The 17,583-nt window shown below is 38.9% G+C and overlaps 2 protein-coding genes across 3 annotated transcripts; one reads left to right on the forward strand and one right to left on the reverse strand.

Annotated features, from left to right (window-relative positions):
* Positions 1–170: 170 nt before the first annotated feature.
* rtf1 (RTF1 homolog, Paf1/RNA polymerase II complex component) lies at positions 171–13,706 on the reverse strand. Its single transcript, XM_077539903.1, has 18 exons — positions 13,357–13,706; positions 11,094–11,204; positions 10,850–11,000; positions 7,793–7,994; positions 6,460–6,577; positions 6,167–6,278; positions 5,835–5,979; positions 5,574–5,751; positions 3,680–3,762; positions 3,331–3,418; positions 3,101–3,208; positions 2,902–2,979; positions 2,574–2,695; positions 2,435–2,492; positions 2,282–2,359; positions 2,082–2,183; positions 1,081–1,195; positions 171–1,002 (listed from the first exon to the last, which is right to left on the reverse strand). Exons 1-18 carry the CDS (start codon positions 13,438–13,440, stop codon positions 896–898), a joined length of 2,040 nt encoding a protein of 679 aa, XP_077396029.1. The 5' UTR covers positions 13,441–13,706; the 3' UTR covers positions 171–895.
* Positions 13,524–16,889, forward strand: ndufaf1 (NADH:ubiquinone oxidoreductase complex assembly factor 1). Of its 2 annotated transcripts, none has more exons than XM_077539910.1 (5): positions 13,524–14,667; positions 14,958–15,467; positions 15,537–15,722; positions 15,799–15,873; positions 16,614–16,889. In XM_077539910.1, exons 2-5 carry the CDS (start codon positions 14,982–14,984, stop codon positions 16,752–16,754), a joined length of 888 nt encoding a protein of 295 aa, XP_077396036.1. In that variant the 5' UTR covers positions 13,524–14,667; positions 14,958–14,981; the 3' UTR covers positions 16,755–16,889. The 2 variants fall into 2 exon arrangements, with proteins under 2 accessions (XP_077396036.1, XP_077396035.1); XM_077539909.1 differs by having other exon boundaries at positions 13,528–14,667; positions 14,955–15,467.
* The last annotated feature ends 694 nt before the right edge of the window (positions 16,890–17,583 follow it).

Below are 17,583 nucleotides of genomic sequence, written 5' to 3' on the forward strand. Positions count from 1 at the left end.
ACAGGTGTGCCCAAAACAATGCCTGATACTTTTACAAGTACATTAATAGATTCATGCATGGATTTGTTCAAACAAGCCTTACTTGTATTTTGTAATATAGCCAAGTAATGTTAATTACGTGTTAGTATTATTGAGTTGGGGTGTTGGTGGGTGGTCTAATTGAGAAAATATATGAAACAGTGCCTTTTTTATTTTTTTTCCTCCTGAACGCACTCCAAAATGCATATTTACATGGCATGCCACATCAATACAGGAACCGACTATTGACAATCAATAACAAATAGAATCTGCTCTGGGAGTTAAGGACAAGGGTGTTTTTTTGTTGTTGTTGTCTTTTTTTTTTAAGAAAAAAAAAACATTTTAAGTAACCTAACAAGATATACAAGAGGAATGAAGCAACATCCATTAAAACAAAAACAAAAAAATAACTAACACATTTCCTTGTCAACCTCTGGCCAAGTTCAAAGCATTTACAAAGTGACATATGTCATAATGTACCAAACAGTACCCACTCCATTTAAATTTGGGGAGAGATTTGAAAAACATGGAGAACGGGCATTGTGTGGGGTGTATAGAAAGTGTATTTTCACTGCTGGTCAAAACTTATTAAGTGTCCAGTAACTTCAAACAACAACGTAGTATAGTGTTGATCAGCGCCAGTGAGTTCTGTTCTCTCTCTTTTTTTTTTTTTTTTTTTTTTTTGGGGGGGGGGGGTATCTCAGAGAACATTTAAAATAAACAATGCAAGGGGGGGTGGGAAGAAGAGAAAACCGTGTCTGGATCAATATGTCCTCTGATAAAAAGTCTGTTGTCGCACACACGCACGCACATCTCCGATGAACTCACACGCACACACGCTCTTTCACAGCCTATTCCTCGTGCAGTGTGGTGGTCTTCAGATGAGCCCCCTCCTCTTCTTGTAGTCCTCCAGGTTGAGCGATCGGCGGGGGGCGCCGTCTTTCACCGGGAGTGAATTGGAGCTTACCGACAGAGAATTAGCTTCTGCAAGAAGGGGAGACGGGCACCTGTTAGCATAGCGTCCACTGGGAAGCAGGGGGTGGGGGTTGGTCCCCTACTCACCTGCATTAGGAACTTGAAGGTCAATTTTCACATCAAAATCATGAACTTTGAATAAGTCTTCGGAGAGGTCAGTGGTTGGCTTGGGTAAGTCTTTGTCCTTCGGGTCCGTGGGACCCTGTGGTAAATGAGAAGTTATGTTATTCACGAAAGGTGAACATGATTTTCCCGTCGCTCGCTTCTTTTCAGGCTTTTGTGTAGCAATGCAAAGCTGCCATGTTTTGTTCACACTCCGTTTGTTTTTACGCTTTCAAGTAACACATTGACTTCAGATTTTTTTTTTTAGGTTTTCACTTGGTGCTTCCTTTTCACCGTGTTGCTGTCACAATGTCATGCTTTCCTTTTTTTCAGGATTTTTATGTAGTGCATTGTCACTCTTAACTGTGCCTCTTTTTCAAACTTTTTCAGCATCTTTCATTTTTAACCAAACTGATACTTCAAATTGAAAGATCGGGCTGCGCAATTACAATTATTACACTCAAGAATTACAAAAATCAGCATAAAAAAAAATAAATAAATAAAAATAATAATAATAATTATTATTATTATTATTATTATTACACGTTTTTGAGTTGCTTAAATTTATACATTTGTACTTTTATAATTTTTAAAATAACTTAATAAATTCTGTTTCGTCCAAAAGGAACTTACATAATTATATTGTTTCAATTATTTTTTTAATTGGTCTTAATATTTTTAAATGTGTAAACATTTTCTTGTTTTGTACCAAAAAATAAATGATTGTCCAACTGCACAATGCACAAGCTGCACTCCAACTTCAAGATTTGCCAACATAAATAAATATATAATACTATAAATACATAGTATTATAGATTATGTTTAGTCTTTCTATTTTTTCAATTGGGCTTAATATTTTTAAATGCTTAAACATTTTCTTGTTTTATGCCAAAATAATAATCCTTTGAACAATCGTGATTTCAATTATTGCCAAAATAAATGGCAATAATTATTTTTTCCATAGTCAAGCAGTCCTAATCCCTGACCTGTTTGTTCTTCTCAAGAGGAGAGGGGTCCGGCGTGGATCCAGAGCCGTATTTCTGGTTCAGGTGAGCAAGAATGGCGGCATGCACTGATGGGTCTCTGGCCTTTGGAATCCACATAAGCACAAGCATGACGAGTCCACACAAATATAAATGTGTAATGTACATTCACCAGCAGTGTGGATAGAACATAGAAGCCTTACGTTTGACACCATGGTGGGTTTGCATTGTCTCCGAGTGAACGGGTCCATTTGTTGGTTTTTGGCATTTTGTCCCTCGGCCTATCGAAACAACAATTTAAATCTTGCTGCACTGTTATTGGGATGCATTTTCTCCTACATGGCGAGGTCACCTACCACCAAAGCTTTTTCTGATTCGACAATGTTCCAGCTTCTATTCCTCTGATTAATGTAGCTGCCCAATAAAATATGCACGACTGTGTCAAATTTGCATTTGCAGAAAAACCAGCAACACAAATGTAAAAAGTCTTTAAACCTGATGGCGGAGATGTTTTTGGTTCTCTGCCTGTCCAGCGCCTCTGCTCGCTCCTCCAACTCATTCAACTCATCCTGGATGACCTTCACTTTGTCGCCGTCACCGCTCTCCTCCGCCATGGCCTTTGAGGGGGGGGGAGAAAAAATAAAAACATCCACTAGTGATTAATTAATTACTTTAATATACCAGTGATTCTCAAATTGTGGTCAAAAGGCTCCCTCAAGTGGGAAGCAAATGAATCACTGAAATGTTCATACAGCATATTTAATGTTTATATATCTTTAATGTACCACATTGAGCCTCTTGCAGCATGTAATGTGACGCCTACCTTATCTTTAAGTAACTGAGTTTTTTTCATGGCGTAGTTTGGTGGTGCTTTTCGGAATCTGTCCTTCTCTTTGACGATCTGCAGCAAAAAAAGATGGTGGTTTTAGTCCCAAGAGGCTTGAAAATGATTGAGAGTAAGAGGTTTAATAATAATAATAATAATAAAATAAAATAAAAATACAAATAAAAAAAGGACTGACATCCTCTATGTCTTTATCATTAAACTTGTAGTTCATGGCTTCTTTGATGGACTGCTCCTTTTTGGTGATCTCGTCCAGCGTTGGTACTTGCATGCCGGCAATAATCATCTGGTGGACAGAACAAGAATGGAAAAAAAGAAAAATAAATAAAATAAAAACCAAGAATGAAGAAGAAGCCATCTTGGGTTGTGGTGATGGTGGTTTTGTCGTTCACATGCGCGTCCACTCACCGCCTCTTTCCACTTCATGAATTCGTTCTCTGTGAATTCCTGATTGGACACAAACTCCAGCCGGAAGACGCGCATGTCGCCGCCGTGCCTGAGGAATACAATGATAGGATAAAACATGATCTCACTGTAGCGCTATGCTAAACTTTAACAGCGCTGCCTTGACTTTAGTGTTTAATTCGTTCATTGACCACGCTTGTAACTCAAAACGTCTTTCCCAACCGAAATGAATTGATATACCATTAATCTGTTCCCACATGTTTATTAGTCATAAAAAATAACTATATAGCCTTGCACAAAAAAAAAAAAAAAAAAAAAAAAAAAAACATGCAGCACTGACTCCTTTACCTACCGTAATTGCAAGCCTTTGTTTGTCCGCGTCGTGCCCAGTTGGTAAACTTTTGCCGTCTCCACCACATCCATAATTTCAGCGACCTTAGTACAAAGTATTAGAAGTACATTAGAAATCTGCCTAATAGCATATGTGCAGGTTTAACCCATTAAAGCGCGTTTCTCCCTTTAAAGCCGGGAGAGCAGCTAAGTTATTTTGTTTTGATTAATTCTTGGTCTCTTAATGCAGACTCGTGGGAGTTATGAAATAAATCACGAGGTTGACGACGGCGCGGGAGGAATTCGAATTAGTGTAACGAGTCGACACGACAGTGACATACTGTGAAAGAAATATGTTGTAGACGATGAGGATGTTGAAAATATTGATGGCTTTGTAACAGAACAGATGACGAATAATTACCACTCGATCCCCCGTAGATATTACAAATGCGCTCCAGTGTTGAAGGTTATATATAAGTTATATACCCGCAGATGCGACATTTGTTTGTTGATATTGAAGGTTTATAATAACAAACTTGTTTAAACTGGTTTGTGTGAACGCCACAGGTATAAGATCTGAAATGTTTTTGGAATTATGTTTATATCTTCTTCAGGAGCTGAGAAATCAATTATTTTTAACTCAATCAAACCCAAAAACATAGAAATACATTTTTAAATATTTTTTTCGACACTCCCAAAAACGTATTTATACGTTTTATTTTTCATTTTATTTTTTTAATGCTAGAACATAGAGAAGGATTTGATGCAGCTTCTGACCTAAAGAGATTGCTTACAGCAATGGCTGTTTTTACAAAAAAAAAACCAGCAGGTGGCAGCAGAGTATAAGAGATCAGCCAGGGCCATGTTGCAACAAGCTCTTTTTTCCCAGTGTTTTCAACAGATTTGTGAATAATGATGAAACTTTATATTCTCATGCTAATTTCTCCAAAACGGAAATAGATACAAATACACATTTTTTTTTCCTGATGAAAGAAGAGAATCTAATGTTTCTTTTTCTAGGTTCCATGTTTTTACAGCAATAACACAACATTCTGCCGGCCTTGCAAAATCCGGGAGAGAAGGGGGTTGCTTCAGTGAAAATGGCTTGGAGTGAATGAGTTAACTTAATATGGTTGAATTTCCAGGTAAACGTCAGGTTTTCGGTAGGTTTAAGAGGCATGTTTTGCCAAGCGTTTTAGGAAGCCACATCCAAGCAAAACTGACGAAACTTCAATTCTTTCAATTTAAATATATAAATAATGTTTACATCAAATTGTTCCTTTTGGCTCTACCGTGGGCACTATAGACCAACTGAAACAATTCTTATTTGCCCAATTTAGTTATACATTTTGAGTAAAATGGGTTTCAATCTACAGTCAACAAACTAAAGTTTCTTAACGTTTTCTACATTTTCAAATGTATTTATTTATTAATTATTATGTATATAGTATTATACATATTTATTGATCATCCTTCATCATTATTTTGGAGAAGTGGACAATTTCATGTAATGTTTAATGACTGACTACACTTCAATGAAGAAAATAAATGAGTTTTAAATTTTTAAGAGCAGTGAAGAGACTCTCTGGTGACCACGGAGAAGAATTACATTTACATTTTTCTCTACTGACCTTGGGAAGACTCTACCATTAGTAATATAGAAGGAAAAATGGCGGAGAATATATAGAGTTGTTTCATAACCTACACATTGTGCAAACAAAGTGGAAATTGAAGCGTTAAGAAAATTAATGCCCATATTATACTTAAGGCAAGGACTGATGTCAAAAATATAATTCAGTAAAAGAAGCAAAAGCAAAAATTCAAAAAAAGACTGTATGTGTTCAATAATGGCATTTGATAAGTTGAAAATGTACTAAAATTGAACAAAATGTTAAGAATGTCATTTTTCACTTTACCCTATAGACTGGTTTACTGCTGCTATTCCCGATGCCGATCCTGACGAAGCAGCCGGTGACGGTTTTAGCAAAGAAGGGCATGTGGCACCAGCGCTCCAACTTATGTCGGGACAGGCGGATCCGGTTGAGCTCATCGGGCAGCGACACGGGCTGCGATTTCGGCGGCGTTTCTTCTTTTCTGTCAAACAAAGACGGTCGTCGAGCTTACTCGGCACACAAACGGGACTTTAGCTCAGCAGGGAGGTCCGAAATGACACTCACTCGTCATCGTCGTCAAACGACGAAGAGCGCGAACTCCTGCCGCTCTTGACGGACGACTTGTCGTCGTCGTCCTCCTCTTCCTCCTCCTCGTCGTCAGAGTACACCTCGCTGGTCTTCAGGGGCTCGCGTTTGGCCAGGAGTTCTGCTGCTCAGCGAAACACAAGGAGGATTAAAAAAGAATATTTACCACAAGCTTCACTATTTCATCCTTTGGTAAATGTGAAATTGTAAATGTGGTTCAGTATTGTTGTAAAACCGCCGTGGAGGAGGTTGTGAACACACAAACAGCCCAACAAAAACACAAAAACAGGCAACATAGAAATTCCGCTAACCCGTTTTGTTCTTCTTCTTCTCTCGCTCGGCTTTCAGCTCTTCCATCGCCTGAGACTTTTTGTCGGGTTTCTCATCGCGCTTGGACCGCCGTTCCTTGTTATGCGACATCACCTACAGACATGTCGGAGACATAACATGAGCTCCTCAACACTTTTTTTTCTATTTAAAGACTTCTTTTATTACTATTGTGCAAGATGACTTCTGTGGTCCATTTCTTTACTGGAAAAATGCTCCTTAACACTTCAAGGTCAAATTAAAGGTCAGAGTTAAACAACCTTGGTTTGGTACTTACCACTTGTGTGTCTTGAACCTGAGATAGCTTGCGTTTTTCCTGCTCTTCCTCCTGCTTCTTCTTCTTCTCCTCTTTCTCTTTCTTCTTCGCCGTCTTCAGTTTCTTCTTGATTTCAAACCTTTTCAAAAAAAAAAAAAAAAAAAGTCAAGTGAATACATATTTATTTACCATGCGATCACATATGGGATGGAGGGGTGGAGTCATATCAGCAAAGAAAGGTATAATTCAGGCCTAAGATAATTTACTATCAATGATTGGTGCCCATCCTTACTAATAACTAGGGATGTATCGATCATCACGATACGATATTATCACAATATGAAGGTCACAATACGATAATTATCACGATATTGTGGGGAGGTTGCCGATATTAAAAAAGTCACAATATTGTAAAAATGAACTCATACTAAAAAACAAAAAACAAAAAAAACAAAAAAACAACCCACACACACACACACACACACACACACACACACACACACAACATTGTGCTTTTGCACATAACAGCAACAACCTACAATCTCTAATGAGGCCCAAAACATGCCTCGTGAAAATTCAATTCAATTTTATTTGATTCCATTAAAAAGCAGAAATGAAAAGGGACAGAAAGAAGTACAAAACTTATGCTATCTACCCCTGGAGGGAGGAAAAAAAAATCAACAGAATAAATGACTGCGAGTGGTCAAGATGCTTTCAATACAATAATCCTATAAAATAATTAAGCAGCATGTCCTTGTGCTACATGTATTTTTTCAGTAATTGAGCTTTTGTCAAGTTCTTAAAAATACAGATAGACTGAGATTATTTAGCTTTACAATCAAGATTGTTCCATAAGATGACACCGTGAGTTGAAATACATTGTTCTTTTTGTTTTGTTCTATATTTTGTTTTGGAGAAAATATCTGTTCCTCTTAATTTATACTCACTTTCCGTTTGTTTTTTTTTAAATTTATTTAATTTGTATATTAACTAGTAAAATTTCATGATGGGCTTTAAACATTATTTTAAGACGGTTAAACTTCATCAATTCATTAAATTTTAAAGTTTTAGTTGGATAAATAATGGATTAATGTGGTCTCTGTATCCGCAACCGTAAATAACACGAAATGCATGTTCCGGTAAAAGAAAGATGGAATCGCTGTAGGTTTTGGTACCGTCCTTAAATTAAATTAAAAATTAAATTAAACTGCACTGAGAAACTAGTCCAGAGAGGGTGCTGACTGCACAAATGGAAATCAACATGACTTTTTTTTTTTTTTTTTTAAATCAAATTCATGAAGGGTCTATAATAGCAAAAAGAAAAAAGTTCACTATGTGACAGCTTGCGTCTCACCGTCTCTTGAGCACCTCTCTCTTCTCGATCCTGTTGAAGAGCTCCTGCTCGCGCTCCTTCTCCGTCATCTGCTCCAGCCGCGCTCTGTCCTCAGCGTCGCCCATCAGGTCGTCGTCGTAACCGTCCCGGAAGACGTCATCCTCTGACGAGTCGGAATCCGAGCTGGAGGAGGAGCTGTTGCTATCCGAGTCGGAGACCTCGCCTGAGAGAGACATGGAGCATCATCACATTTTTTTTTCCCCAATCACATTTGAGTCAAGGAGTCACTTTGGTGTGTATAAGTGTTCAGTTTATGTTGTGCGGTACGAGCAGCCATCGAAGGGTTTATGTAAATGTTTTGAATTCGTTAATTGAAAAGCCGTTTTTTTTTTCCCTCTGATCTGACGGTTGGGATGTCAGTTAAAGACAAAAACTGCATGGATGCGTTGTTAAAATATGATTCTGGATAATTGGGGCCAAGACGAGAGATTTGGGCTCAAATTGGGAGAAACCGGGTGGATGAAAAATCTATTAAAATTACAAAAAAAAAACAAAAAAAAACACGCTTTCCACAAAATCTCAAATGTCATTACTTTGAGCCCCTAATGAGGACAAACTGATACTCAAAATCTTACATCCCGACCATTACCACTCTTTAAATGTATCACTCCTCATTTAACCCTTTACAGCAAGATTTTTTTTTGCTCTTTATTATGTACTTTTCACAACTGGCCCCATAAACTATTTGTCATGTACTTAATGACATTATTTGTGATGTCTTTGTCTCTTGAAGCTGAAACTGCACTCTGATCTGGAAGCTGTTAACAAACTGCCCACACTAGGATTAATAAACTTGAAATATGAAAAGCAGCCTAGCATTGTTTTTGTTTTGTTTTTTTTGTTTTTTTTTTTGCAGAGCAAATGCTAACTTAGTAGTTTTAGTTTAGTTTATCCATTTTTTTCCTTTCGGACACATTACAGTTTACATCATTTGCAACATTGACATCCGAAAGAAGGGCTGACGGGTAGAAGCCGAAGCTTATTCGAGACCCGTCCCCATCGACCCATTACTATAACGCATCAATCATATACATTATTTAGAATAGTCATGAATTTTTATCGTTATCCATCCCATACTATCCCAGACACTGCTCGCTCAGTTCATCTTGAATGTCCGTGTGTAGATTGTGGCTAGTCCCAGTCATTTGGCACTGGTGAGTCGGTCCCCAGACGCCACCAGCAAGCCCACCCCGCCAGGCGAGCAGCCAAGGCAAGCGCAATTCTTCTCTTTCACCAGTAGGGTCTTCGCTGACCTCGGATCAGCTTTCACACATGTTGTGCTTTCCAGAAGAGTAGATCGGCTTGCATTCTGCCCATTGCGATTCAAGCAATTTTCCCTCGATTCTGGTCAGGTAGCACCACTGCTTGCTAGCATGTTGTGGATCTGATGACTCCTGTGCGCTGCCCAGCCTCGCTCACCCAGCAGAGCGGCCCACGCCAGCTGCATTCCAGGAACCAGACCACCAACCCCCATTTTGCGTATTGACAGCAGATTCATTGGAGCCACAATACAGCCTTATCATGTAGCCTTGACTGTTACAACAAATGTCCAAACGGAATTCGAGCCAGACAATATTTAGATTCAAACGGGAACAGCAATACATGTTATCAATGCAGGTGTATAAACAAGAGTTAGCCTTGGCAAAGTCAGCAAATAATCATATACAACTCCAGCTTTGGGTAATTAGTGATGTTGTTGTTGTTGTTGTTGTGATATTGTGAATTACTGTTGTCTCTCAAGCGCTGCCAATTCCTCAGCTCCTTTCACGATTCGTGTTTTTAGTTGACCAGAGTTATCTTTAGTTTGAATAAAAATTCGGCAGTCTTTTGTCCACGTGCTTTCGATAAGTCCATTCTTTCTCATTTGTCGAGCCTTTCTGGCAATGTCAGCATTTCGTTTGGTGAGGTTTTCGTTGATGTAGACATGTTTCCCACGAAGCTTGTGACGGTCTCTCAGAAGAGCAATCTTTTTCTTTCTGTCAACAAACCTGATCAGAACTGCCGGTGGTCGTGTCCCTCCAGTTGGAAGCGAAAAGCACATCTGAATGTGTGCAGGATCAACAGTTAATCCCAAATCTCTGAGTTGAAGTGTCACTTGCTGTTCCACAGTCTCGTTCCCTGAATATTGGTCAGAATCTTCCGTGCTCGTGCTAGCCGCAGCTCTCAAAGGGCCACGGCGCGGCTTGATCTTGATACCGGTGACTATCACATCGTTGATACGAAGATTTTGTTCCAAATCATCCACTTTTTGTTCCAAGGCAACAATGCGTCGATCTTTTTCCTGTGTCTCTTTCTTTAATTGCCGTATTTCCTGAAGAAGTGGCTCAATGCTCTTCTTCATTTCAAGTAATTCGGCAACCATTCGTTTTTTAAGTAGTTTAAGAGTTTTTTAAGAGAAGATTTTATCTCCTCAATCTTGTCAGCTCTTTTTCCGCCAGGCATTTTGCAACAATGTAGTTAAAAATCCCAATTCAAAAATCAACAAGTAGTTAGATTCACGAGTGAGTGCAGGAGCAAGTACAGATGCGTCCTTCCTCAACAGATGCGTCCTTGAAGTATGGCAAGTGCTGCCATTTTGTCCCTGTCATTATTATGCTTGTCAGTGACGGGGCACAGACTAACTAGCAATACACAATAAAAAAAAATTGTATTAATTTTATAAAAACTTGAATAAAATAATTTATCATACATGCTAAAACGTCAGTCCCACCTGCCCCACTATATAAAAAGGCGAGTACCTTCGCAACTGTAGTTATGAGGCGCAATTATGAGTGTTTGCGTGCACATTTCAACAAAGTTTAAATTTTTGGAGAAAAACATCACAATCTTCCCATGAGAAATAAAAAATAAATAAAAATTCAAGCATATAGCTGCGATGTTTCAGATTCTTATTTATTTATTTTTTTAAGAAAGAAGTTGCCATTTCAGAAAAAAAAAAGTTTTGAGGGGAAAAAATGCATCGATGTTCAAAAATATTCTAATGCAAGTTAAAAAAAATAAATAAAAAATGAGACGTACCCTCCTCTGGCGCAGAGCTCTCCGCTGAGCTGTCACCATCTGAGCTTCCTGATGCTGTCGATTTATGAAGCTTCTTCTTGGTGGCATTTTTCTTCTCTGGACCTTTTCCTTGTTTTACCTTCTTTTTCCCTTTGGTGCCCCCGACGGTCCACTAGACCAAAGCAGTGGTTTAAAAAAAAAATAAAAAATACTTTCAGGTCCAGAGCTTTATTTTGTCACACGAAACAAACATGGACTGTCCTACCTCGTCATCGCTGTCTGACGTCTCTGAGTCGGTGGACGCTGCTGGTTTGCTCACCGGCTCCTCCTGCTCACCGGAGTCCACTCGCTTCCTCTTCGCCAATGACAGCAACTCCTGAGGGTGGGAGAATGACAAGAGTCACAAGGGTACCAGTAAAGATGGCAAAGGGGTAAGGTTCATAATTTTCCGGCCAATCACCGATCTTTTAAAAAGTCTGACCTGCCGATCCCGATTATTGCCGATACCGATTTTTTTCATTACAAGCAGCATATACCTTCTGTGTTCCAATCTTGTTTTATAGGAAAACATTGAACAATATCGGCGAAATAAAACAAACGGGTTGTTTTAACTGCACGTGAAGTGGTTCTCTCAAATAAAAATGAAAATCCTATTAATCATCTCAGCAGAAGAGGACAGTGGCTGACTTTTTCAGACCTCTGAGGATGGAGGTGAGATTGGTGGAAAAGATCGGCTTATTTTTAACTCATTTGCTCCCAATAACGTGTAAATACGTTTTTGTTTTTTTGTTTTTTAATGTTCCAAGTGTCCCAAAGACGTATTTATACATTTTGCTTTTTTTATGCTAGAGCATACAGAAGGCTTTGTTGCAGCCTCTCAACTGCAAAGAACAGTTGCAGAAATGGTAGTTATTACACAAACAGCCAGCAGGTGGCAGCAGAGCAAAGGAGATCAACCAGGGCCATGTTGAAAAAAAGCTCAATTACTTACAATTTTGAACAGATTTGTGAAAACTGATGAAACTTAGCTCTCTTCTAATGCTAATTGCTGCAAAACCGAAACAGATAGCAACATACTTTTTTTCCTGATGAAAGAAGAGACTTTAATCTTTCATTTGATATGTTCCATGCTTTTATAGCAATAGAACACAATATTCTGTTGGCCTTGCAAAATCAGTCAAAATCCAGTAAAACAGCCGCGAGCGAACGGGATTGCTTCTGTGAAAATAGCTGGGAGTGAATGAGTTAAGAGATCGACCGATCACCGATCTTCCAAAAGTAAGGAAATCGGGGCCGAAAAGCGGCCGGCCGATCGATCGGTGCACCCCTAATTGATAACCAATGGTTGGCGACATGCCCCAAAAATAAACTCAATTAAAAAATAGAATATATACACTGCATGATATATTAATTTTGTTGTGAAAGCTCACTTATATTTGGTGACAGAGACTCTCCACACTACGCTATTTCATCGACCATACATATGAAATTATAATTATAGCTATAATAAAGTATTGTTGTAAAACATAATATACACAGTGACATCTTGAACTTGTCAATTAGTTGTTCATTGTCATTTAATTGATTAATTGCTGGACTTATAGTTTTGGAAAGAAAAAAAAAAGTATATTTTACTACAAAAACAATATTGTATTGATTTATTTTTACTGGTTGTTTCTTATTTCTTGTGCTTCATGTTTGAGCTTTATCGTGTCCACGGCACTGCGGTTGTTTTGAAAAACTCTATATGTTATTAAATTGAATGACCTGATTTGCCCAAGACGAGTCACCTTGGGATTCGTTCGGAACTTTTAAAGTTTACTACTTAAATCTTACTTGAGACTTGGACTTGTGCGACTTGACCTCATCTCTGCTGAAGGATATCGAATAAATGCTCAAACGACCATCCATAGTTGATGTTTGTGCTTACATGCCAACAACAGCATAACTACTAAAGAAATATAACTTGCAAAGGGACGTTTGACAGATTACGACTCAGTCAACTCGCTCCCTCTTGTTTGACAACAACGCACCAAAATAGCACGTCGGTGACGTCACCGGTGCGTTAAGGTTTGCTATTTAAGACCAGGAGCCGCCATCAGCAGCGGTAGTAGTCGGAGTAGAAAACATAGCTGCAGAAATGTTATATTCATGCCAGCTCGGTCACAATGCTAAGGCAGACTAGATAAACATACGATTGCTGTAAATACGACACTTAAAATATTAGTAGTTATCACAAGGGTGCAGCCTCTGAAACGTTCACCTTAGCTTTAGCATCACGGAGCTAACACTGCTCTTCTTTTGACACGCGCAGCGTATTTGGCATAATGTGGACACGGTGGGGTAAAACTTGTCGAACAAACATTTTAATATACTTTATGGCGCTACTGTGGGAGAATTTTTCATAAGATGTGCCTACTTTCGGTTGTTTTTATCCCCCCTCCGAGAAGGAGGCCAAAATGAGCTAACCAATTAGCATACATTCGTTTCTCAGCACCAAAGTGTTGACAACTTGCAAGGCCCGTCACCTGATCTAAGTTGTCGTCGCTGGCGCTGTCCTCGGAGTCCGAGTCGATAACGACGCGACCTTTCCGCTTCTTTACGTTCACCATGGTTACAACGTGCACGGTGGACCAAGCTAAGCTAAGCTGCTGAAACCACCACTACCGCGGTGGAGTCGCCTTATGTTAGTTGAGGAGGGGGGGGGGGTGTCAGGTCAGTAAGCAGCCGCCATCGAGCATGCGCGCAGGAACGTCACATTTGTCCCGAGAATTGCGTTTGGCAATTCGCAAAAAAAAAAAAAATATTTTGAATTCGTATCATATGATTACTTTCAGAAAATTAAAATAAATAATAGCGCTGGATCCAAGACGTCACTAATCATGCGCGCTGTCGATAACGTCACCATTGCCGCGTTCAAGGGTTCTTGAAAAAAGGAAGAAAACACAACTAAATTACGTGAATTAAGCGCATTTGAAACACAAAGTATATTAGGCGTTCAAATTACATCCAATTGAAGAAACACGATGTTAAAAATAAACTAACAGTATCAAGCAATCTCTGAACTTGTTTTCCGAGCACTTTTGCTTGTTTTTTTTATTTTTATTTTTTTATTGTAATCATAAGAAAAGCATTTTAATTCAGTAATAATTCAAGAGAATGTGTGTTTACTCTTCATAATTGATTTTAGCGATATCCTTTTTTTTCTTCTTTTTTATCTTGCCAAAAGCGTTGAGAACGGTTGAGAGATCGGGCAAATAAGAAAATATAATAATCCAGTGTTCTGCTTGTGTCTGTGTTCGGTAGAAATGACGAAAAACATTTTTAAATTAATGTCAGATAGTTGCGTGTATTAAATTATTTCCTGAATAAACTAAATAAACTGATAACGAGAGCTGTTACGAGAGCCTTGCCTCCTTCCGGACACAAATTCTTGGTGCACACATGTCGTCGACATGAGCTTCGATGAAGCCAAACATTCAAAAGTTAAATATAGATTTTTGAATACGCATCAGGTCGTTAATTCGATTTATTTACGTCGAGAATAAACTAATTACATGAATGTAATAGCTGGAACCCTTGTCATCACGCAACATGTCCTTCCGGAAACAAATAGTTGGTGCACACATGTCCCCTGTACCTTCTATCGAAGTCTACCAAAACCTTCCACCGTTCAACGTCAGTTTCACAAGGTTTAATTATTAATTTGAATTTTCCAGAATCTCCTATATGGCCTGCGATATGGGCCAAGAATGTATAAAAATAGTTTGAAATAATCCAAGGACAACGTGACCCACGGGCCACGACCCACACAAGCCTGTCAATGCGGCATTAGAATGGTAAGTACAAAATAATGTCAAATCGGAACAAATAAAAGATTCATTATTAAGTAATTATGTTTACTTATGATGGAGTTTTCATCGGCGTTAATCAAATTGTTCATGCGAAACATCCTTATTTTTGCAACGAAAAAAGTAGCTTTTAATTTTGGTGACAGTGTTTGAATTCAAAAAAATGTTAAAAGTTAAATTCAGACTAGATACAGATAGCATGTTTAAAACACAAAAAAGACTCAGCCCTCTCAGGCTCCATCCTGATCGCACTCTGAATATGTTTTGCCTCCCAGCAGTAAACTTTCCACATCTCGAACACAATGTCCAGCATCCTTCGACTTCCTTCGTTGAGACTTCTGGGATGCCTCCACCATCAGCACCTCCGTCCTGTGCTCTGTCGAAGCCTGACCCGGGACGAGTACAGAAGACCCGGCAAACCCAGAGAAAACAAGCCTCCGTGGCAGAAGATCAACTTCAGCTTCTCCAAAGGCTTGGACGGCATTCGCAAGCACATGACGCTACTGAAAAAGGAATTCTTTGAACGCTGGGTGGGACCCCAGGGGAAGCCCATCTTGGAACACTTGCTGGAGCAGAACCAGGTGGTGTGGGAGTTCCGGGGGCCCGAGAGCCTGGAGCAGTGGATCGTGTCGTCGGATCGTGAGATAGGAGGCCAGAGCGAGGTCTCCTTGAAGCTCGGGAGGAACAACAACACGTGTTTTCTTTCTGGGACACTGAGAACGACGCCCCCTAAGGACGGAGAGACAAGCTACAGTGGCTACTGCAGCATGCGCTCCAAGCAACCGCTGGTTAGTACATTTTAAATTTCCTATTTTGTGCAAAAATACTAACACACGCTGCTTACATCTCCAACCAAGGCATCGTTTGACCGAAAGAAGCACCACGACTGGACCAGCTTCAACACGCTGCATTTGCGCGTGCGCGGCGACGGCCGGCCGTGGATGATCATCATCGGCTCCGAGACCTACTTCTCTCACCAGACGGACGACATTTATAGCTACTTCCTGTACACCAGAGGGGGGCCCTACTGGCAGGAGGTCAAGGTACAATGCGTGATGGAGAAATAAGAAATAGCGCAGATGTTGTTACTGATGTGAATGAAATCAATCATCTTTGCAGATTCCCTTTTCAAAATTTTTCCTCACACATCGTGGAAGAGTTCAGGATGATCAGCATCCTCTCTGGCTAGACAAGGTACACATTACTACTCAAGTTCATTACTACACAAATCAATTACAATAGCTAGTTTTGCATATTAAATATCATCCAACTGATATATACAGTGAACCTCTGCATATTAGCAGATTTTAACTTTTGCTAAAATTCTTGCCTATTGGCTGTTTTTATGCTCAGGCCAAAGCAATGAAAGTGTTATTTTTGCGCCATCTAGTGGAATTCATCGATAGTGTTTTTGTCATTTGAGTTTGGATTCCTGTTTTGCTGGCGGTACTTAAATGCACCTCACGTAGTTGAAAGTGAAAGTAAAACTTCCCGGTGCAGCTAATATCATAGTTTATTTGCTTTTACAATTTGCCAGTTTCCTTAGCATGTATTATATTGTTTAATTGCCAGAACAATAAAAAAAAAAAGTACTTCAATAATGATTGAGTTAAAATATACTACTGTACATAGTAAGTTAAATAAATAAATACATATTTTAAAACAGTTACTAAAAGATTAAACGACAATGTATTGTTTCATGTTCCACTAGAGGGAGCCCATGTATTGTACCACTCAGGTAACATACTGAGAATTACAGGTACTGGTTTTTCCTCTGGGGAGGTAAAGCGGAGGCATTTCTTTGTTTACTTTATTTTAAGCAAACATAATTACGCACAACAGCACACTAATATTATCTGTCTCAAAAGTATTACATTACTTTTTGAATGAAAAAGGTTTTGTTTTTTTTAAATATATATATATGTATCGTACAGATTAACACTATAGGATTTACCCTTGGAGACAAAGTGGACGGTCCCTTCCAGCTGGAGATCGACTACATTGCCGTCAGCAAGGACTATGCGCACACGGAGGAGTTTGCCTATGAGCTGTATAAGAGGAATCCAGAAGTTTGACAAGCATATTTACACTGTGCAGATTGTTATTCAGTTACATTTTCAGGATGGTACTGTAACTTGGCATTTCCTGTTTTGGCACTAGAGATATGAAACTGAAAAATGCAGACTTTGTATTAAAATAAATCAATAAACCTTGGACTGAATTGTACGTTCACATCGCTGCCATATTGGATATGACAAAGTGGAGCGATGGGTGAGGACGCTTCAGTCATTTGCTGCTTCGAGATATAATACCATTTGTTTTCAACTCAAATCGATCACATGGGATCAAGTGTGAACAAGGACTTGATTGTATTTGGCCATTCTAATTTATAAAAAATTAAGTAATTGACGTTTCAGCTAATAAAATGACGTCCCATATGTGCATTATTGTATTGCATTATGAAGACTTTCCTATTTAAATTTCCCCAAATTAACTACTTTGAAAACATTTATATAAAAGATAAGGGGCAAAGAAAGCAGTGGAAAACCAAAACAACTGCCACACAATTGCTTTTCCCGCTCCAGTGATTTCCCGCATTAGATGAAGCAAGTTTGAATGTAAAAAAATAATAATAATACAAATCACTTGTATCATATTTTTTCAGTCATTATGACTTGATAATAGTACATGATAAATATGATCTGTGAAGAACTTCAAGCTAATATTTAGGGTTATAGGTAGGTAAGAGGTCTGTGAGGTCAGCTCTGTTAATGGCAAACCCCAAACAAATGAATTGTAAAAAGTGATGTCATTTGTCCTAGACGAAATGACATTGCAGATTTTGTAATTTAGCTTTGCCTATAGTCAATTATTGCTACCTGTTGTTTCAATTAGTCAGAATGG

This window comes from Festucalex cinctus, chromosome 12 (assembly GCF_051991245.1).
Source record: "Festucalex cinctus isolate MCC-2025b chromosome 12, RoL_Fcin_1.0, whole genome shotgun sequence".
Lineage (NCBI taxonomy): Eukaryota > Metazoa > Chordata > Actinopteri > Syngnathiformes > Syngnathidae > Festucalex > Festucalex cinctus.

What these genes read in the sequence shown, in the direction of transcription:
- rtf1 (XM_077539903.1), bottom strand. Translation starts at nt 13,440, where the DNA reads ATGGTGAACGTAAAGAAGCGGAAAGGTCGCGTCGTTATCGACTCGGAC. An exon ending in AGGTTCAAGACACACAAGTG is followed by an intron (nt 6,279 to 6,459) that starts GTAAGTACCAAA and finishes ACATGTCTGTAG; the next exon opens with GTGATGTCGCATAACAAGGA. An exon ending in CTCAGTTACTTAAAGATAAG is followed by an intron (nt 2,696 to 2,901) that starts GTAGGCGTCACA and finishes CCCCCCTCAAAG; the next exon opens with GCCATGGCGGAGGAGAGCGG.
- ndufaf1 (XM_077539910.1), top strand. Translation starts at nt 14,982, where the DNA reads ATGTCCAGCATCCTTCGACTTCCTTCGTTGAGACTTCTGGGATGCCTC. An exon ending in TGCGCTCCAAGCAACCGCTG is followed by an intron (nt 15,468 to 15,536) that starts GTTAGTACATTT and finishes TCTCCAACCAAG; the next exon opens with GCATCGTTTGACCGAAAGAA. An exon ending in ATCCTCTCTGGCTAGACAAG is followed by an intron (nt 15,874 to 16,613) that starts GTACACATTACT and finishes TGTATCGTACAG; the next exon opens with ATTAACACTATAGGATTTAC.